The sequence below is a fragment of the Talpa occidentalis genome, unplaced genomic scaffold, assembly GCF_014898055.3.
Source record: "Talpa occidentalis isolate TD23 unplaced genomic scaffold, MPIMG_talOcc4v2.1, whole genome shotgun sequence".
Lineage (NCBI taxonomy): Eukaryota > Metazoa > Chordata > Mammalia > Eulipotyphla > Talpidae > Talpa > Talpa occidentalis.
In genome coordinates this window covers 64,636,382-64,657,398 of record NW_026555331.1, presented here as the reverse complement: position 1 = coordinate 64,657,398, position 21,017 = coordinate 64,636,382, and the positions used below count along the sequence as shown (strand labels likewise).

The 21,017-nt window shown below is 39.2% G+C and overlaps 2 protein-coding genes across 9 annotated transcripts in view; one reads left to right on the top strand and one right to left on the bottom strand.

Moving 5' to 3' along the window:
* Positions 1 to 20,091, bottom strand: part of TMEM68 (transmembrane protein 68) — a 45,155-nt gene extending 25,064 nt beyond the window's left edge. For 3 of the 7 annotated variants that reach the window (XM_037506505.2, XM_037506538.2, XM_037506531.2), the window contains exons 1-3: positions 19,619 to 19,775; positions 13,706 to 13,750; positions 12,727 to 13,120 (exon numbers count right to left, since the gene is read on the bottom strand). In XM_037506505.2, the coding sequence (XP_037362402.1) occupies positions 12,727 to 13,051 (325 nt within the window). In that variant the 5' untranslated portion in view covers positions 13,052 to 13,120; positions 13,706 to 13,750; positions 19,619 to 19,775. Of the gene's footprint in view, positions 1 to 12,255; positions 12,280 to 12,726; positions 13,121 to 13,705; positions 13,751 to 15,647; positions 15,699 to 18,555; positions 19,360 to 19,618; positions 19,776 to 19,905 lie in introns of those variants that run through there. The other 4 variants (XM_054692263.1, XM_054692264.1, XM_037506524.2 and 1 more) reach the window with 4 other exon arrangements.
* Positions 19,797 to 21,017, top strand: part of TGS1 (trimethylguanosine synthase 1) — a 51,596-nt gene continuing 50,375 nt past the window's right edge. Inside the window, exon 1 of one of the 2 annotated variants that reach the window (XM_054692262.1) lies at positions 19,797 to 20,110. In XM_054692262.1, coding sequence (XP_054548237.1) covers positions 20,007 to 20,110 — 104 coding nt within the window. In that variant the 5' untranslated portion in view covers positions 19,797 to 20,006. The remainder of the gene's footprint in view (positions 20,111 to 21,017) is intronic. The other variant, XM_037506559.2, reaches the window with a different exon arrangement.

Below are 21,017 nucleotides of genomic sequence, written 5' to 3'. Positions count from 1 at the left end.
CCCTATAGATTGGGAGAAAATATTTGCACTCCACACAACTGATAAGGGACTTACATCAAAGAGCTTACACAACTCAACAAGAACAAAATAAACAATCCAGTCAAAAAAAGGGCAGAAGAGTTAAAAAGACACTATATGAAAAAATGTTCAACATCACTTAAAATCGGGGAAATGCAAATCAAAATCACAATGAGATACCACCTCATACCAGTAGGAATAGCTCACATTAAAAAAAATTAACAACAGCAAATGCCAGGGAAGACGATGAGAAAAAGGGACTCTTTTACATTGCTGGTAGGAATGCAAACTGGTGCAACCATTCACTATGGAAAGCCATGTACAGGACCCTCAAACTACTAAAATGGAACTACTTTGTGACCTAGCAATTCCACTCCAAGAAATCTACCAAAAGACACCAAAAATTAATTCAAAAGGAAACCTGCACTTCTATGTTCATTACAGCATTATTTACCAATAGCTAAGATATGGAAACAACCTAAATGCCCAAAAACAGATGACTGGATCAAGAAGATGTGATATTTACACACATAGCATACTATTCAGCAATCAAAAAAGATAAACTCATGTCATTCTCAGCAACATGGATAGAGATGGAAGGATTATGCTCAGTGAAATAAGTCAGAAGGAGAAAAAGAAAAATATTGGATGGTTTCACTTACCGGAGGAATGTAGGGAAACCAAACAAGGGGTCAGGAAAAAAAAAAGACAAAACTAGCAGGCATACTGTATGTAAGGTAAGTGATTACCAGGCTTTTCTGCCTTCCCGCCATAAGATTAATGATGGATCCCAGTGGTCCTAAATGCATGCCTGATGGCAGACAGCTGGAGTAGGGTGTAGGCATGTGTAGGGTAAGTGAAAAAGTATCAGGCTTTTCTGCCCTCCCACCATCAGGACTGATAATGGATCCTTGCGGTCCTGAATGCATGCCTGATGGCGGACACCTGGAGTAGGGTGTGGGCATGTGTAACTGGATGCACCTGTGCTGAGAGACTAGGCTTATAAGTGTGGCAACACAGCGATGCCAGTGGAGCGGAGAGCAAAGAAGCGGAGAAAACCAGAGAAGGCCGGAGAGCCCAAGAAGAGGGAAGACTTGCTGGGGCTTGGAGGCCTACCAGCCTCCAGGTCCCCAGGCATCCCAGCCGTGTACCTGGTAAATCCCAATAGAAGCCTACAAAAGCCACTGTAGGGTAAGGAAAAATGTCAGGCTTTTCTGCCCTTCCGCCATCAGGATAGATGATGGATCCTTGTCCTGAATGCATGCCTGATGGCGGGCACCTGGAATAGGGTGTGGGCATAGGTAGATGGGATTCAGCTGAGCTAAGACTGTGCTTTTTTAAGGGCGGCGTCACGGGGACGCCAGCAGCAGCAGCAGCACCACCAGTAGCAGCAGTAGAAGCCGAAGCAGAAGCCGAAAGAGAAGCCGAGAAGCAGCAGAACGAACGCTAGACGAGCCCAGATAGAGTGAAGACTTGCTGGGGGCTGGGAGGCCTCCCAGCCCCCCAGCTAGCACCCCTGCCTGCCATATGCCTGGTGAACCCCAAATAAAAAACCTGCAAAACTACTGAGGACTCTGACTCCTCCTTTACCCGGTCTGCATGGGATCAGAAAACCTGCACCGTGTCCAGTCCTGCCCTTACAGCCACCGAGGGCTCCAGGATTCCTCCTTTACTCCGTCTGCTCTGGTCATAGAGATCCTGCCATGTGGTCAACCTGCCTTTACAGTATGCATAGATGGCTACACCTGGTCTCAGAGTGGCTTTTAAGGGCAGTGTCATGGGGACACCAGAATGAAAGAGAAGAAGAGAATGAGCACACACGAAAATGCTGGAGAGCCCAGAAAGAGTGAAGATTCACTGGGAGCTAGGAGGCCTGCTAGCCTCCTGGCCCCACAGTACCCCTGCCTGCCGTGTACCTGGTAAAATTCCAATAAAGGCCTGAAAAAGGCACCGAGGGCTCCAGGACTCTCCCCTACCCGTGTAGGGTAAAGAAAATGTCAGGCTTTTCTGCCCTCCCACCATCAGGATAGATGATGGATCCTTGTGGTCCTGAATGCATGCCTGATGGCAGACACCTGAAGTAGGGTGTGGACATAGGTAGATGGGATTCACCTGGGCTAAGGCTGCGCTTTTAAGGGTGGCATCATGGGGACGCCAGCTGAAGCCAAGAGAGAAGCCAAGAAGCAGAAGCAGAGATCACCGGAGAGCCCAGATAGAGTGAGGATTTGCTGGGAGCTGGGAGGACTGCCAGCCTCCCGGCCCCCCCTGCCTGCTGTGTACCGGGTAAACCCCAATAAAAGACCTGCAAAAACCACTGAGGACTCTGACTCCTCCTTTACCCGGTCTGCATGAGATCAGAAAAACTGCTCTGTGTCCTTCCAGTTCTGGCCCTACACCCGTCTGCTCATGTCATAGAGATTCTGCTCTGTGCCTTTTTGCTGCTATACTATAGAACTGAGTCATACCACAGGGGAGGGGTAAGGAGAGCAGAGGGAAGAGCACAAGGGACTATGGTGATGGTCATGGTGACTTGGGGGGTGGTCATGGGTCACTTGGGGGTGGGAATTTTATGGGCATAACACCTGAGGGGAGAAATCAAACATTACACAAAAATGAACAATGATGTAAATAAATAAAATTAAAAAAAAATCTTTGCACAATGGATCAAAGTACCAGCAAACTAAAAAGACAGATTACTGAATGAGATATATAAAGAACTCATCCAATTTAACAACAACCAAAAAAAAAAAAGAGACAACCCAATTGAAAATAGGCAGAAGATCTGAATAGACACTTTTTCAAAGAGAATACGCACTTATTAGGGACATGCAAATTAAAACCTCAATGTCTCAATGAGGTATCATCTCACACCTATGAGAATGACTAAATAACACTTAACAAGTGCTAGCAAGGATGTGATGAGGAATCCTATACACTGTTGGTGGGAACGTAAACTGGTGCAGCTGTTGTAGCAAGTGGTATGCACCTTCCTCAAAAAAATTAAATAAAAATAGATCTACCATACTAAAGATGAAATTATCAATTCAAATAACTGTAAGTATCACAACTTTTATTATAGTATTATTTACAAATGCTATGATACAGAAACAACTTAAGTGGCCATTGATAAGATAATTGGATAAAGATGTGCTACATATACACAATGGACTACTACTCAGCTATGAGGAAAGATAAGATTCTGTCATTTGCAAGAAAAAGGAACTCAAGGGACTGTGGAATCAAGATTAATCATAGAGATAAAGACCACAAGTATAGTATGACTTCACCTGTACCCAATATAAGGAAACGAAACATAAAAATAAAAATAAATGTACTTATAACTATAAAAACAAACTAGTGGATACTGAAAACAGAAATGAGGTTACCAGAGGTGAAGAAGGCAGGGGGTGGGAATAAGTGTGGGGGAGAAGAGAACGGATGGAGGTGTTTTCTTTTTTTTTTTTAATAATTGAACTATTTTCATATTAACAAATCACCTGTTCGAAAGCAGAAAACATCAATTCAATCACTGACAAAGTGTTTACCTCAGTACCACTAAACATGAACTCCAAATATTATTTAAGTGTGTCAGTCTCAGCATAGATGTGATCAAACCACTCCTCACTCAGAGAGCACCAATGGATTATCATTCTAGTTCAACATTTGCCAGGCCATTTTGATCCAAATTGCCTATCATATGTCAGTCTTTCATGCGTCATATGAATTAATAGTGGCACCCTGAATAAATTTTCTCTCTGTGCCTCTATTCACATGGTTGTCTATAAATGGAGCACTTACTGTCCCATATTTCCCCAACTAGCAGAACTCTTAGGGCACTAAGTCCTCCTTTCTCACACCCTGTGTTCACTTACTCACCAAGTTCTGTGTGCATTAGCTCCCAAACCTTTTAAATGTATTACTCCCTTCCCCTTCCTAACGTTAGTTTCAAAGGGTAGTCCCATTGTCTCCTGCCCATAGGACAGCAATCACAGTTAGATCTGACAAGTAGAAGCTCAGTGAAAGCAATCACAAACACAACTGTCACTGTCCAATTAACCACTGCCCAGGGGTTGTGAACCTCAATAGATTTTTGAGTAGTCTAGGCCCTATTAAGAATATCCATATTCTGTGAAAACGGCTCTTACTTGATGCCATTAAATATGGATTTATTTACCTCCTCTGCTCTGATAACAAGTTCTCTAAAAACTGTCCTGATTTTTTTCTTTAATAACAGCGGATTACAAAACTGTGTATGATTTAGAATAGGTTCACACTTTCTCAGACGTATGTCACTACACCACCCCCACCATCACTGATTTTTTTTTTGACTTTCCAGATAGCTCAGCCTAGAGAGAGGGGATTTGAAACTCACATGGAGATCCATTAGTCTCATCACCACAGCATTTATTATGTAAATGAGTTAACTGCCTACTGGATTCAGACATTAATTTCATGAATTTAAATAAAGATACTCTCAGAAGAGAGTAAATTTGTCAGTTTTAAGCCTACACACCTACATACAATGGTAAATTAACAACGCCATACTCTTGAATCTTCCACAGGAAAGCAAATATAATTGAACTACCAACAAAACAAACTCCTGAGAATTGCACTCAAGATCCTTCAAAATCTAGCTTCACTCTCCCTTTACAAGTTCATCATTTAGCATGCTTACTCATGAACAACTAATCATCTATACTAAATACATCCTGCATTATATTTGCTGGTACTGATGTGTGATTCAACATAAGTGAAGCCCTATGACCTAGTTATCTTTTTTGTTTACTCTGTCTTGGAGGCATACCCTTGATAGTACATGATCATATTCTAATGGATTTTAAGTATTTTATAATAAATTTCTATCATAGTTCATTTAGCCATTTCCCTATTCAACTGGATTGTTTTCAAATGTGTTGCAATTAACATCACTTTATGTGCATCCCTGTGCACTGAACACGTGAGTATATTGCTGTAACAGATACTGAGAAGAAAAGTTGTTGGTCCTGTGATATGCCCATTTGAAAGGATACTATCAAATTGTTCTTCTAACTGGCTGTCCTAAAGTACTTCCCACATGCATTATGAATGAGTTCACATTTCTCCACATTCCCATGTTTTAATGTTATCTTTTAATGTTATCAAACTTTAATTTTTGCCAGTCTTAAAGTAAAAAATATTTTATTGATTTCAATTTGCCTTTTCCTAACTAGTGGGCTCATACATCTAACTACTGGCCATTATGATTCCTGATCACATGCTTGGGTCACTTTTATCTTGGATTTTTTTTTTAATTCATTATTTTCTAAGATATAGTGCAAATACCTTGTGTTAATCTGTTTTGTTGATCTGCTTGGTCATTTAACATGTCATCTACTGATAGTTATCATTTTTGAATAACCTCGTTTTTGTCTTCTTTAAGACCTTCTCTACCTGGAGATCATCAAAGATTTTCCTATGTCTTTACCTGCTGATGTGAATATCACTTTTTTTTAAAGATTTTATTTATTTTTTGTATAGAAGAAACAGGGTGTAGGCCAAAGGCAAAGGTATGAGGAGGGGTAGTAAAGGGATTCACCAGACAGATTGGGGAGCAGAGTAAGTAGAGCTCCCTGGTCTGGGATTGAACTCAGGCCATATCAGTGTTGGCCCTGAGGCTTAACCCCTATGCCACTAGGGAGACCCAGGAATACCACTTTTTTAAATTATTTACTAATTCACATTTCTGGACTCTAATTAGTTTGATCTATTTGTAGTAAATCTTCTCTATACCAATACCAAAATTTTAAGCTTTATAAAGTTAATGTCTTTGATATGACAGGGAAATCACGCTCATTTTTTTTTTAAATCTGTCTTATTCTTCTTTATTTGCTCTTTCATATGAATTGTAGACGTGGCATGAAAATTTGTGCTTGAATTGCATCAGTATTACCTATCTGGGAGTATGTAGAGTAACATCTTTCCTGTATTGAGACTTTCTATCTCCTTATTCAAATCTTTTTTTTTTTTAATTCCCCATAAAGTTGCCCCATAAAGCCTGTATATGTTTTTTGTTAGATTTAAATAGAATTTTTCCTTTTGACTTTGAATATGATTATTAGTAGCCTATGAGCATAGGATCAGTTAGGAAATCTGTATTTTCTTATACTCATTTCTCTGCAAAGCAATCGTTTTAGAATTGATAAGTTAGTAACTCACTTGGCTCTTTCAGAAGTCTTTTCTAATGTTTATACTTATTCCTAGGACCTTAAGGGACAGCATTAAGCAATTGTGATTGGAGTCTCTTTGTCCTGTTCCCCACTTACTGAAATTGTTTTAATATTTTTCCTTTATGTACCATGTTTGTTGAAAATTTCTCATATATTCTCTTTGTTAGCTAAAGTAGAACTTATAAAAAAGTCCTCCATGGCTCTGATTTTTTTCATTGTAAATACTGAACTTTATAAAACTGTTTTTGAGATAAGACTGACCTACAAATCTTGTTTGTGCTCTCCTTGGTTTTGACAGCAAAGCTATGCTAGCCATGGAAAACAAACTGTAATTCTACATTATTTCTAAGCTTTGAAACAGTTTAAGTTAGGCAACTTATTTATTACTTAAAAGTATAACATAAATTGTGGGTTCTTGGCCCCTTGTGAAGAGAGGAGGTAAACACTGACCACTGTTCCTATTTATTTTAGGATTATTGATTTGTTTCTTCCTTGTTGACCAATTTTGACCATTTCTATTTTCATGCAAAACTGTCCATTTTGTTTTTAAATACAGTGGTGTAAAATATTTTTTTTTCCCATGCAACCTTTAAAGTTTTGTTCTAAAGTTACCACCTCTGTGAAGAGTAATTTTTATCCTAAAGAATGTCAGGCACTGTACTGGATCTGTAAGAGTTGCTATCTCATTTAGTCCTCACAAAAACCATCCACACATGAGGAAACTCAAGTGAGAAAAACCCACAGAACTTAGTCACACACAGGTGGGGCCAGAATGTAAACTGACATTTGCCTGACTGCACAGTCTATGTTCCTGCCTACACCACACCTCCTACTACAGGTATGGCCATGCTAACCTGCAGCTGTGATTTTCAATTGTTGGTGGTAACCTAATAGTGAGTTGTAAAATCACTTTATTGAGTCATGACTGGTACTTATCATGTTAAATATAAGCAAGCAGAAAATAGAGCAAATCACATGTAGAAAGTAGGTATACTTTTATGATACAGAATATTCATGTATGTATACTGGTGGCAAATATATTTTTTATCTAAGAATAAGTCAAAAAACTGATAACTAAAACTATGCCTTGAAAATACAAGGGACCTTGAAGGGTAAGTAACAGTGTAGGTGTGTTTAATAATGATCATGAGGCAGATGAGGTACTTCAGTGCCTTCTAAGTTATTAGAGAAAGATGTTCTATAACTATGACAGCGAACACTGTACATTAGATCATTAATAGAAATTATGCTAAATAAGTGAAATTTCACTGAGTCCTATTATACCCATTACCCATTCTGTATAACAACCCATTATAGAAGAGGAAAGTGAGCTTCAAAAAAAATTAAGTCTCTGAGAAGTTATGTGCATAGTTTTAAAGTAGTTCCCCCAACATAATTATCAATTACAAAGTAAAAATTTTATGGAGGAAAAACCTGGCAGACACCTTCTTAACCAAGTGATGAAAGTTAATGTCATCAGTAATAAGACATAGCAGCCTCATGGAACTCTGAAATAACGCACTGAAAAAGACACATTTTCATTTTTTGAGGTATTCTTGTCAAAAGTGCTTAATTGCAATCTAATTATGGAAAACATCAGATATAAACTGAAGAACAATCTACAAAATAACTGGTAGGACTCTCAAAAGTGTGAAGATAATAAAAGAAAAAAAATCTGTCATAGTTTGGAAGAGACATAAATGCAATATAAGATCCGGGGAAAAGGACAGTGGTGGCAAAACTGGTAAGACTTGAATAAGGTCTACAGTGTAGTTAATAACATATACCATTCTTAATTTGATAATTGTACAAATGGGTATCAAGTTGTTAACATTAAGGAAAGCTGGGCAAAAAAAATAAATGAGATCTCTCAGTATGATTTCTACCACTTTTCCTATTCTAAATTTAATTCAAAATGAAGTTAAAATAATCACTTGTTGCAAAAGGAAGAAAGAAGGAAGGAGAAGGCAAAGGGGAAAGGGGAGGATGAAAGAAGAAGGAAGGGGGAAGGAAGAAAGTTCAGTTACTTGTCCAAGGTTACCCATCCAACAACTAGAGTGAGCCTAGTTTAAACTCAGGTAGTTTAATAATCTTTCTCAGAAAACAAGAAATGAAACTTATCCTACTCAGTTAAAAAGGAGATGTTCTCTTGATACTGAAATCTAATTTTCCCATAAAAAACTGCTACATGTTTTTATTTATAGGAAACTTTCAGTGAATAAAATGTCTTTTTCTTTAAATATAATAAAATATAAAATAGTTTGTGCTACTATTACACATTTTTAAAATAAAAATCAGTAACTAATATGGCCAATTAATCAAACTTCTGCACTGTCTCAAAATTTTGTATTACCAGTTAATTGAACCAGTTATGAGTGTTATATAAGCATAAACATCACTTTCAGACAACGAAAAAAGTCCTCCTGTAAAACAAAAACTAAGCCACAATCACACATATATACACTCAAGATAAAACAGGTGTTCATGACAAGCCTCAAAAATAAAATACTTCTGATATCTATGAAGTCAAAGTTATGGTCCTAAGCACCTTTACAGTTGTGGTAAAAATAATTTTTTTCTAATTTTCTCAAAAACATCTAGATATCTTCCTTACTATATTAACTTTCAGGGGAAATCACTAAACTTGACGAGCCTAGCTTTTTAAAATACCATTCATATTTTCCAGAAATGTTTTATGAAACATAAACCAAAATTTTTACAGTTTAAAGGCTGCAAGCAACTTGGAGGATAGGGACTCCATTCACCCATCACCAAGACAGTTATCTAGAAATGCAGGTACTTAAGAAATACCAAATTACTGTTTCTTGATATACTATAGATGTTATATCGCAAAGCACATAAGAATCAGAATTTTTTGAAAAATCAGAGCATGTATGTACAGTTATGAGGGTAAAATTTAATACAGAAAATACTGGACTGTTTCCTATACAAAGATATTTATAGTAAACAAACTATGTAAGTTGGTCCAATAAGTAATAGCTCCAGGTAGTCATTAGAAGTCACTAAGAATGCTTGGTGACACAAAAAAACACTATTATGCCATACATAAAAATGATAAAACATACCACAATTTGAGTTTTACAGAACTCAAATGCATGGCACATTTTAGGTGACTATTATTTTCTTCTTTATAGTTTTATGTGATTGTCACATTTTCTACAATGAACAATTTTATTATTTAAAAAATTCCTTTAAAGATTCTTTAAGAAACACAAATTACATGCCATTTGCAGCAATGTGGATGGAGCTAGAAAGAATTATGCTCAGCAAAATAAGCCAGAAGGAAAAAGAAAAATACTGGATGGTTTCACTTATAGCAGGAATATAGGGGAACCCAATAAGACATCAGTGTAAAAAAAATAAAAGTAACAGCACAAAACACAACAAAGCAAAAACAGACAATTATAAATCAGAGACATCCAGCAGGGGAGGAGGTGGGAGAGGGATAGAGGGAGGGAGGGATGGGCACAGGGGACTGAGGTGATGGTGCACAGATGCATTGGTGAAGGAAACTCTATGGGGACTACACCTGAGGGGATGGGGGGAAACAAATATTGTTTAAAAATGAACAATGATGTAAAAAAATTTAAAAATTATTAAAAAAGAGAGAAAAAAAAGAAACATGAATTAAAACCAATGTGATACCAAAACAATATGATTATGGTTATCAATGATACCAATATCTATACGTTCAAAATGATAAAACTGATCTAACACTAAAATCCAAACTTTCACATATCTTTTATTATTTTTTTAATTTAAATATTTTATTTTATATAATTCTTACATCTTTTTTCATCTTTGCACAATGTATGCATTTTCATTTTGGTTATATTCCCCATACAATTGCACCCCCCCCTCATTTTGACACTAGTCCTTCCTTTCCCCACCTCTCTCTCCGGGCCCACCCCCCGTAGTGTATTTCTGGTTTATAGCTGCTTGTTGATTTTGATTTTTACTTTGTATTGATTAGTCTTTTTCCTGGTCTCTTATTTAGGTTTTCTAAATTCCTGCTATGAGTGAGACCATCCGGTATTTTTCTTTTTCTTTCTGACTTATTTCGCTGAGCATGATCCCTTCTAGCTCCATCCATGTTGCTGCAAACTGTGTGTGTTTATCTTTTGTGATTGCTGAGTATTATTCCATCATATATATGTATATATGTACCACATCTTCTTGATCCAGTCATCTATTTTTGGGCATTTGGGTTGCTTCCATAGCTTAGCTATTGTAAATAGTGCTGCTATAAACATAGGCATGCAGGTGCCCTTTGGAATTACTGTTTCTGTGTCATTTGGGTAACTACCTAGGAGTGGAATTGCTGGATCATATGGAAGCTCTATGTTTAGTAGGTCAAGAAATCTCCACACAGCTCTCCATAGTTTCACATATCTTTTATACGTTACTTAACAAGGTAAAGAAAATCAGTTAAGGGCCTCCCCTGGTGGCGCAGCGGTTGAGCGCCAGGGCTGCAAAGCTGCCAGAAGCCTCTGCAGCGCCAGTTCGATCGATCCCTGGCCACTGCCTGCCGAGGGTCCCACATGGTGTGACAGATCTCTGTTGCCACGCCCGCTGCTCCCCTCAGCAGTGTATTTCATCAGTCTGCCTCTTCTGCTCCCCGCTCTGGCTCTGGTGAATTCTCTCACCCTCCCGTGCTTCTGACTGTACCCAGTACTTGTATAAATAAATAAATAAATCTTCAAAAAAAAAAAAAAAAAGTAAATCAGTTAAAATAAGTATTATCCTAATATAAATGTTAAATTGTAGCAAAACATTAAACAATAAACTATGTGTTTTACTTCCCCTGAGTAGTAAGTACATATTTCAAAATACTTCCAATTATATATCCTGCTACAAAGTAATTTTAGTTTTTGAATGTATTCAGATTAATCATGTCTCCTGAAACAAAACAATTACTCCAACTTGTATTTTCCTGGTATGATATAGGGGGAGCATTTATATAGGAGGATATTTATTCTCAACAAGTATTACAATTGGTATCACTAAATTTTGCATCTTTTAAAGATAATGAACAATGCAATCAACAAAGGTGCAGTCTCATAGGAGGGCTCATGTAAAACACCATCAAAGGGTAAGAGAGTTGTACTGATTGCAAAAACATTCTATTAGGGAGTGAATATTAACAACTCAATACATCAAAGGCACATGGTTCCTATTGAGTATCATGGCTTTTGACCCTGAACCCCCAAGTTGGGAATCAGCACACATCACAAGAGCACAGGCTTTACAGCCTGATGTGAGGTTGTATCCAAGCTCTTCTTCCTACCTGCCTAATACAAAGAGTGTGCTTTGGGCAAATAACCTGTTGGTTATTCAGTTCCTCATTCTCTCAAGGGTTAACAATAAAATGGAGTAATACATAAAATCAATCTAGCTATAAAAAGGTTTAAAAGAATGCCTGGTAAACATTTAACAGTATATGCCATAGAGTTCAAAAAAGATTTGTAGGCGGGCCTCCCCTGGTGGCGCAGTGGTTGAGCGCTGGGCTGCTAGGCTACCCAAAGTGCCGGTTCGTTCCCCGGCTGCCAGCCCACAAAAAAAAAAAAAAAAAAAAAAAAATTTGTAGGTATGTAAGAATGTATGTAGTATTAAAATGATATCAACCTGATAAGCATGTCACTGGTGACCTTTGCTAAGAGCAGCCTGATATATATACCAAATATACAATATTTCAAAGTCTGTGCTTCCTTCCATGTCCTTCTGTGAAATCATTTTGATGCTCAACAACATGATATAGAAAGCTCATCTTTGTTACATTCCTACTGATTCCTCTGTAGTTCTGGATAGTCTAAAAGCAAAAAAAGACCAACAAATAGGAAAGCATTGGCAGAATAATGAAGTAAAAACTGGTCAAGGAAAAAACGGCCACTAGAGGGCAACTTTTACAATAGTCAAACCAAGAAGCTCCAACCACCAATCACTAAGAGTGCAATTATCACAGTCTCTCAAATAATAAATAAAAGAATGAATATCCTGGACAAAAACTTACTGTCACTCATTTATTCAGAAAACACAATGACCTCTGAAACAAATCAAACAGAAAATGTGTAAATTGTGGTATATAAATTATATTTAACTTAATATTATTACTATTTAATATTTCATTTTTTCAAAATCTCTACATTGGGAAAGTGAAGCTTATTTTGAAAAAAAAAGTGCTAAATAAAGCATTTTAAAATAGTTTTATATAGCATTTTAATTAGTCTTTTACTCCTTTAGACACCTTATTTATATATTTTCCTTTATAGGCATAGTCTACAATGCTGAGTGTTCCTTTGTTTAGTGTATAACTAATATGTTTGGAAGAAAAAATTTTAAAAAGGCCTAAATATGCACAATGCATACAAACAGGTAGTAGGAAGTAGTCTTTCCATTATATTTTTTAGTATCAACTCAATCAACAAAATGTAATGATGCCACATATGGAGAGCAACACAGAGATCAAAGTAATTTTGCTTACCATGCCAAACTGCTGCATGTCCATCCCACAGAGTTGCCACTGTCTTCCTTGCACCATCCCATAAATTATGAGAATAGGCTTCTTTTAATACATTCTTCCTCTTATAAATGTGTAAGAAAATAATAGTAAGGTAGAGAAGAAAGATAGTAAAGTAAGGGAGTATTAGAAGTATTAGTGGTGTGAAAACCCACAAGAGATAGTTTGCAAAATTCAAATAATCCTCCAGTTGCTCCACACCAAACCATTCTTCCAGTATGTGAATCACACAAGTCATATAGGGCATCAAATCCTGTCCCACACCACAGGTTTGATTTTTGTCTGTCATTTTTCTTTAGGTGAAAGTGACAAATTCAGTCTCTTTCTTTATTGCCATAGCAGGTCTTTAATTTTGCCACTAGAAGAGAAAAATAACCCAACGTTATTCTCTTCGCAGCTGAAAAGTTGTATGTTTCAGTCTACAAAAATACCAGTCATTTCCTAATACTAATAATGAGTGAATTATTAAATAACTAGCTTTTTTGTACATTAAACTATAAAAATTATAAGGTTTCTTTGTCTGCTCATGAAACATGCCAGGTTTAACTTTTAAAATAACTTACAAGCTATTCATTCAGAAAGGAAAAAAAAGCTCATGAAGAATGAAATTTCAAATTGATCTCAATAATCTGACTTATAGCCTAAGTGGGTCATATTGAACATTTGTATTTTAAACTAGATCATACTGAGATAATTCTGTTCTTATCAAGAGAAAACAACAGTACCTGGTTCAATAAAAGTAACAGTTCTATAGGTTATGGGAAATGATCACATACATTTTAGACATTGTCTTTTATAAGCAGATTTACAGAAAAGCTCTTGTTCTTATGCATTATACAATAAATTTTACCAGTTTTCATTATCTTATATTCACTAAAATATGTTTTAAGTCTTAAATAAAATCATTTCATGAACACCTCTCTAAACCAGTCTCTTAACTTACCAGGAATCAGATAAATAGCTTGACCCAAGCTGCAATGTACATAATCTGAAAAACACAGCACACAAATAGGAGAAAAATATGATTAAAATAATTAACACCTAGAGTTAAAATTTCCACAAAACAAACTATGAGACTTTCAGAAATGTGTGATATGATTGTTAGTCACACTAGTGGATCATTATTAAAAATTATATTCTTGCCACTACTGCTTTAGTGAGGAAAACTCTGTGCACCATTTAGTAAAATTATACAAAGCCCCTCAGAAGATTTTTAAACCTCTAACTATAAAAATTCTGCTTCTCAGGAGAAAAAGTATGAACTTAAGATGTATAACTATCTCTGTGTCACCACTAAGCTGAGGGTCAAACATGGTATCTGATGATACAATTATAATAGCACTTACATCAGGTTCTCCTCTGTAAGAGATCTTCCATTCCTCCCTTTTCTGATTCTAAAAGATATTTCATCATTATCCTATACTACATAATCTTAATGAAAATCACCTCAAATCCTTTGTGTAAGAGACAGAAAATGAATCCATGAAAGAGACAGAGGGAGAGGGAGAGACAGATATACAAGAGCAGTATATGCTGTCACCACACCAAAATTATCTCACTAATTGACTTACTGCTATTAGTATTGTTCCTCTGGAGAGGGAGAACTTAAAGTCTAATTTCCTTGAAAGCATCAGCATTTACTTGCAATACTTCACTGCTCCCTACTAGATTCAGATTTATACAGTAAACCTGTCCACTTGGTGATTTCTTAAGTGTCAGGGCAACAATAATGAATGGCAAAATTCTATTTTTCTCCTTGTCTGAATTCTTAACTCTTTCAACTATTCCTCAGACCTTGGTTTCTTAAACTTTCATGACTCAGGTAACTCAGTGATTGGCTTCAGTTATCTGATAGTGAAATGATATATATGTGTGTGTATATATATACATGTGTATATACATATATGCACACACACACGCTCACACAGTAACACTATATAGATATTATCCCTATCTTACAAACATATATGTGCATATGAATATGTGGGGGTAGAGATATAGAGCAAGGTTAAGAGAGTTATGGAGGTTATGGAGGGTTTTGGTGCAGCGGTTGAGCGCTGAGCGCTGGGCTGCGAAGCTACCCACAGCCTCGGCAGCGCCAGTTCAATCCCCGGCCGCTGGCAACGGTCCCACATGGCACGCAGACCTCTCCTGCCATGCCCGCTGCTTCCCTCAGCAGTGTATTTTGTCAGTCTGTCTGTTCTGTTCCCCGCTCTGGCTCTGGTGAATTCTCTCACCCTCCTGCGCTTCTGACTGTACCCAGTCCTTATATTAAAAAAAAAAAAATTTAAAAAAAAAAGAGGATTATGGAGTTCTTTAGCTGTCAAGAGGGGAAGGTACTGCTATGTAACATAGTTTGGGAAGTCACTCTAAAATTTAATCAGAGACCTAAGTGAAGAAGCAAATCATGTGGGTATTTGGAAGAGAATTCCTAGCTAAATGAACACAAGTACACAGTGTGGTCTCAGAAGCAGCAAGGTAGGAAGGCTGAGAAAAATAGGGAGAGCAGTCAGAAATGGGTATAGAGAGGTAGCATTGTAATACCTGTAAGACAACTCTTGTATACGTGAGAAGGAGAGGTGTGAAGCTTTGAGCAAAAGGGTGAAATTACCTGACCTGGTTTTAAATAACTGCTATGTTGAGAATATACTATACAGGGAACAAATAGAAAGCTACTACTATATATATGTAAATGAGATGAGTGATGTAAGTGACTCGGACAGTGGCAAAGAGACGGTGGCATGATGAGATCGGTTTCTGGATGTATTTTGAAGAGAAAGTCAAAGGACTTGCTGATAATAGGTGTAGAATGTGAATGAGAGAGATGTTTGAGATGACTCTGTGTTTTTGGCAACAAGGGTTTGTATCATGGGCAAGTTACCTACCTGTATGACCTAGGAAAGTTACTTTACATCTCTCTGTCTCAGTTTCTTTACCTGTAAAATGAGGAAAGTAACAGCACCTACTTGTAATATGTGTTTTGAGCACGTGAAGTTTAAGATTCTATTCTAGTAAAGGCATGAAACAGACAACTAGAAATAAGCAGAGTTCAGCAGGAAGGTCAGAGCTACAGAAATATAAATATATAAAAATTTCCTCATATAGGAATTGACATACAGAAGTATTAAAAACCACGAAACTTAAGAAGATCCTTTAGGGGGTGAATATAGTATAAATAGATTTTCCAGGACTGAGCCTTGGAGCACTCAACATTGCAGAAGTTGGTGAACAAGGAGTAACTAGCATCCTCCTTCCAGAAATCTCATCCTGCGTCTCAAAATAAGAGTGTTTAAAAAAGGGAGAAATAATCAACCAGCTGTTTCAAATGTTGCTGAGTTTAGTGCGGTAAGGAATGATAACTGACCGTTGGATTTTATAACATAGCAGTACTGGGAACCTGTGATAAGAATTATTTTGATGTAAGGTATGAAATTCCAGGAGGGGGCCACTCTCATGGCACAAGGGATTAAGCACAGCACTGTGAAGTTAACCACAACCTCTGCAGCATGAATTCCATCCCCAGCAGGCCAGAGAGTTACCCACATGACACAGCAGGCCCACTGCTCCCCTCAGCAGTGCATTTCAGTCAGTCTGCCTGTTCCCCACTCTGTCTCTGGTGAATCCTCTCACCCCACCCCACCCCCACACCTCTGGCCCGTACCCCAGTTCTTGTATGCATAAAATAAATAAATCTTAAAAAAAAAAAAAAGAAAAGAAATTCCGGTAGGGAAATACAAGAATGAATGGGAACAAATGAAGTGCAAACAAATTCCTCCTTCAGAGGAATACAGCTGCTAAAAAGGTACAGTAGAGAAGCAGGTGAGTGTCTAGAGGGGAATGTAGATAACTTTGTTGTTGCTTTAAGATGAAATAAAATAAATCAGCATTTAATGCCAGGGGTAATACATCACTGGGAAAGTGAGAAATGGATAATACAGCACAAAAGATAATTCCGTGGGGCCTGTCCTTGATTAAGCCAGTGGGGATAAATATGGCATATTAGAGAAGGGGTGGTCCAGAGAAGACCTGCTTCCTCCGATTATTCATTTATTTACTCTATTAGATACTTATAGTTTGTCCTCAGCACTAATCCAAACACTGGGGATAAATCATTAGATAAAATAGTTAGATGAGAAAACATAAGTAAAGCACTTAGAATTATGCCTGGCACATCTTAGATATCTGACAAAGATGTGACAATTATGTTCTTCCAAATCTACGACAAAAATGTAGAGCAAGGGACCTCCCCAGTGGCGCAGCGGCTGAGCGCTGGGTTGCGAAGCTGCCCACAGCCTCTGCAGTGCTGGTTCGATTCCCGGCCACCGGGCGAGGGTCCCACATGGCACGCAGGCCTCTCCTGCCGCCCACTGCTCCCCTCAGCAGTGAACTTCATCTGTCTGCCTGTTATGCTCCCCGCTCTCACTCTGGTGAATTCTCTCACCCTCCCGCACTTCTGACTGTACCCAGTGCTTGTATAAATAAATAAAATAAAATAAATAAACCAGATAAAAGCTAAAGTTCATAAAAGGTGTTTTTTGGCAGATATGTTTTAGTTACCAAATTGCAGGTTATTTCCCATCCCAAAAATATCTGCAATAAATCACAGTCCTATGTATCACATACAAAGTATCTCAATTTTTCCAGCTAGAATTCATGTAACTCATAAAACAAAGTTGACAATCTGAAATATCACCATGTTGATGATGAGAAATATTTAGTAAAATTGATTTTCTAGTTGTCTAAAATCAAAATATTTGAAAAATTAATAAATAAGAACAGTGGATTTTTTTGCTGGCTTTCCTGGAAAGCTTAAAGAAATAAAGCTTTTTTTTTTTTAAATTGTTATTGAGATAGCATTGGCTTACAGTATTAATTGTGTTTTAGAGGTATAGCAACTTGCCCCTCAAATGCTGTTACTATACCACACCCACCAGCAAAGCACACAGTTTATCCCCACAGTCCTCTGTGCTCCCTCCCCACCTTGCTCTTGCTGTTCCCCTACCCCCTCAAAAAGAAATTGATATTTAAACCCCCATTACCAGTATGTGTACTATCATGGATGATAGCAGATCCATTTCTTACTTCTAGTTTATGAGTCATAGTGAGGATAGTGTGAAAATGTCCATTAAAAAATACTCACTGAAATTCAAATTAATTTTCCCTTTTTCTTTTTTGCATGTTTTAATAATGTAAATTAAAGTTCACCTACTATTTCAGTTAGGTTATCTGACAAACCCCATCATTTTAACTTCAAAACAATACCTTTTGATTTCAAGCTTTAAACTGTACGGTTGTTTTTTTTTTTTAAAAAAAAAAAAAGATTTATTTATTTATGCATACAAGAACAGGAGTGTAGGCCAGAGGTTGCAGAGGATGAGAGGATTCACCAGAGATAGGGTGGGGAGCAGAGCAGGGGAATCTACTGAAATACACTACTGAGGGGAGCAGCTGGCAAGGCAGGAGAGGTCTTCTGTGCCATGTGGGTTAGCTCCCTGGCAGGGGTTTGAACTCATGCCACAGTGGCTGGTGATAGCTTAATAGGCTGAGAATTTAACCCCTTTAACACCACCAGGGTGGCCCAAATTGTAGGTTTTGATATGAATTATCTTTCAAGGTTTGGTTTTTTGTTTGTTTGTTTTGTTTTTTAAAATCTTAGACTGTCCCTCAAATTTTAATAAAGATATCCCACTGGGTTTGACAATTACTGTTCTCTCCTTATTTTCTTAACCTAGCCTCATCCCCAAACTGTTGCATATCTCAACTGGTGTATCCATAACTTTGCAACACTCTTACCTTCTTGAGTCATTAAAATGATTCTACCTCTGACATCAACGTAAAGCTGTAGGAATTAACCTTTCATTTGTAAGTTAATCTTCTATTTCCACCCACTAGTAAATGCAGCCAAAATAATAGTGAATATTTGTTTTCATATTTTCAAAGAAATAAATTCTTTTCAATATCATTTCAGCATTAACACCACAAACGAAGTCCTAAGTGCTCCAACAACTTCAAGTCTGTACATGCTTCTTTGAAGAAGCAGCCTGGGCAGTTTCAGCGAATACCACGCACTATCTGCTTTTTTTTTTTTTTTTCCCCAAATTAGCGGAGCTGTTCCAGTTTTCGACACTCTGGTTATGTGCACATGTATTTTTCTTGTTAATCAGTAGCTTGAGGGAAGAGAGCTGTTTTACAGGGTGCAAAAACTCTTGAGACCGAGTCAGTGCCTGGCGTCTACAAAGTCTGTAACGACTCCAACTATTAATAGCACAAATGAAAGGTTTGATATAGCTAGTTTCAATTAGACCATCTCAGCAGCTCTAAGAAGCAGGTATTAAACATCCCCATTTTACAAATGATCACAATGAGGCTCAGAAGGGTTAAGTCGCTTGCCCGGAGTTCTAAGCCTGATGTGTCAGGACTCGAGCACCCGTGCAGCCTCGCCACTCCATTCTTGAGATCGCCAAATGATTCCCTTCAGCTTTTACAGACACTAAGCTCGAACCAGGTTCCAGAATCGCAGAGGTCAGCGGGACAGCCAGGGGTCTCTAAAAAGGTTGGAGCACCCTCGTCCCACCACCCACCTATGGTAAACCAAGACGAAACCCGCCGAAGTTGGGGGGGCGGGGGGGGGCGCGCCAAGACAGACACTGGGCGATGTGAATGGGCTCGTTGTGACCCAGGCAGGGCCTCCCCTCCCGCCACTCCGGCGCCCCAGGCCGCCGCCCGCCCGGGTCTGGGATTCCAGAGGGGCCCCGGGAAGACCAGACAGCGGCCTCGGCCGCTCCCAGCGCCCCGTGACTGACGCGCCTAAGGGCGATGAAGAATGCGGGCAGGCTACAGCGGGGGACCCACGCACCTAGGGCGGGAGGAGGCAGGGGCCGCTCGCCGTCACTCCCGAGCAGCGACGGAGCGATCCGGTGGCCCAACGACCGACGGAAGCAGCGAAATTTGAGCGCCTGGCTCTCCCGGGCAAACGGAGGGGGAAAAACAAGCGCCAAGCGGCGGCTGCAGGCCGAGCCACGTTGAGTGTGACACCACCGGTCGCCCCGCCTTTTCCTGTGGCCTCCCGGAACCACTTCCGGTGGTGGCGCTCCCCGTTACCTCCCCGCTCGAGCTGCCCCGGGCCCGTTCCTAACCCCTCACCCGCGGGCGCGCGGCGAGACCTTCTTCCGGTCCTCGAGGAGCGAACCGGGACGCCGCGTTCCTGCCACTTAGAACGGGGGTGTCGCCTCTGAAGTGGTAAAATGTGCTGCGAGAAGTGGAGCCGCGTGGCGGAAATGTTTCTCTTCATTGAAGACCTGGAGGAGGATTATAAAATCCTTTGCCTCTGCTCCAGGGCGTTTGTGGAGTAAGTAAACACGTGGTCGTCTTCATTTCTCGGAAATATGTTGTAATTGGTCCTTGAAACCACGGCGGCCCTCGAGCAAGGTGATGTTTAAGAAAAGAAGTCCCCCGACCTTACAGGGTGGTCGTTTCCTGGCCATTAAGTGAAGTATATTTTTCCTGTTAGGAAAAAATTGGTGCCTGATATATGCCAGCTTTATAAATGCAGGGGACACTTAAAAATTGGGGGGAAGTGGGCCTCCCTTTGCGGCGCAGCGGTTGAGCGCTGGGCTGCGAAGCTGCCTCCAGCCTCTTCAGCGCCGGTTCGATCCCCGGCTGCTCCCTGGCCACTGGGTGAGGGTCCCACATGGCGCGCAGACCTCTCCTGCCGCCCGCTGCTCCCCTCAGCAGTGTATTTCGTCAGTCTGGCTGTTCTGTTCCCCGCTCTGGCTCTGGTGAATTCTCTCACCCTCCCGCGCTTCTGGCTTCTGACTGTACCCAGTGCTTGTATAAATAAATAAGTAAATCTTTAAAAAAAAAAAAATTGGGGGAAAGTGAGACGTAAATTTTTTTTTTAAAGATTTATTTATTTATACATGCACTGGGTACAGTCAGAATCGCGGGAGGGTGAGAGAATTCACCAGAGCCAGAGCGGGGAGCAGAGCAGGCAGAAGGACCGAAGTACACTGCTGAGGGGAGCAGCGGGCGGCAGGAGAGGTCTGCACGCCATGTGGGGCCCTTGCCCTGTGGCTGGGGGATGGAACCAGTGCTGCAGAGGCTGCGGGGCAGCTTCTCAGCCCAGTGCTCAACCGCTGCGCCACCAGGGGAGGCCCAGAGACGTAAAATTTAATGAATGTAACCTTAGAAGGTTAAAGTTTGAAGATGAGTGATTTGTGTTCCTTAAGTTTTTTAAAACCTTAAGATTCATTAAA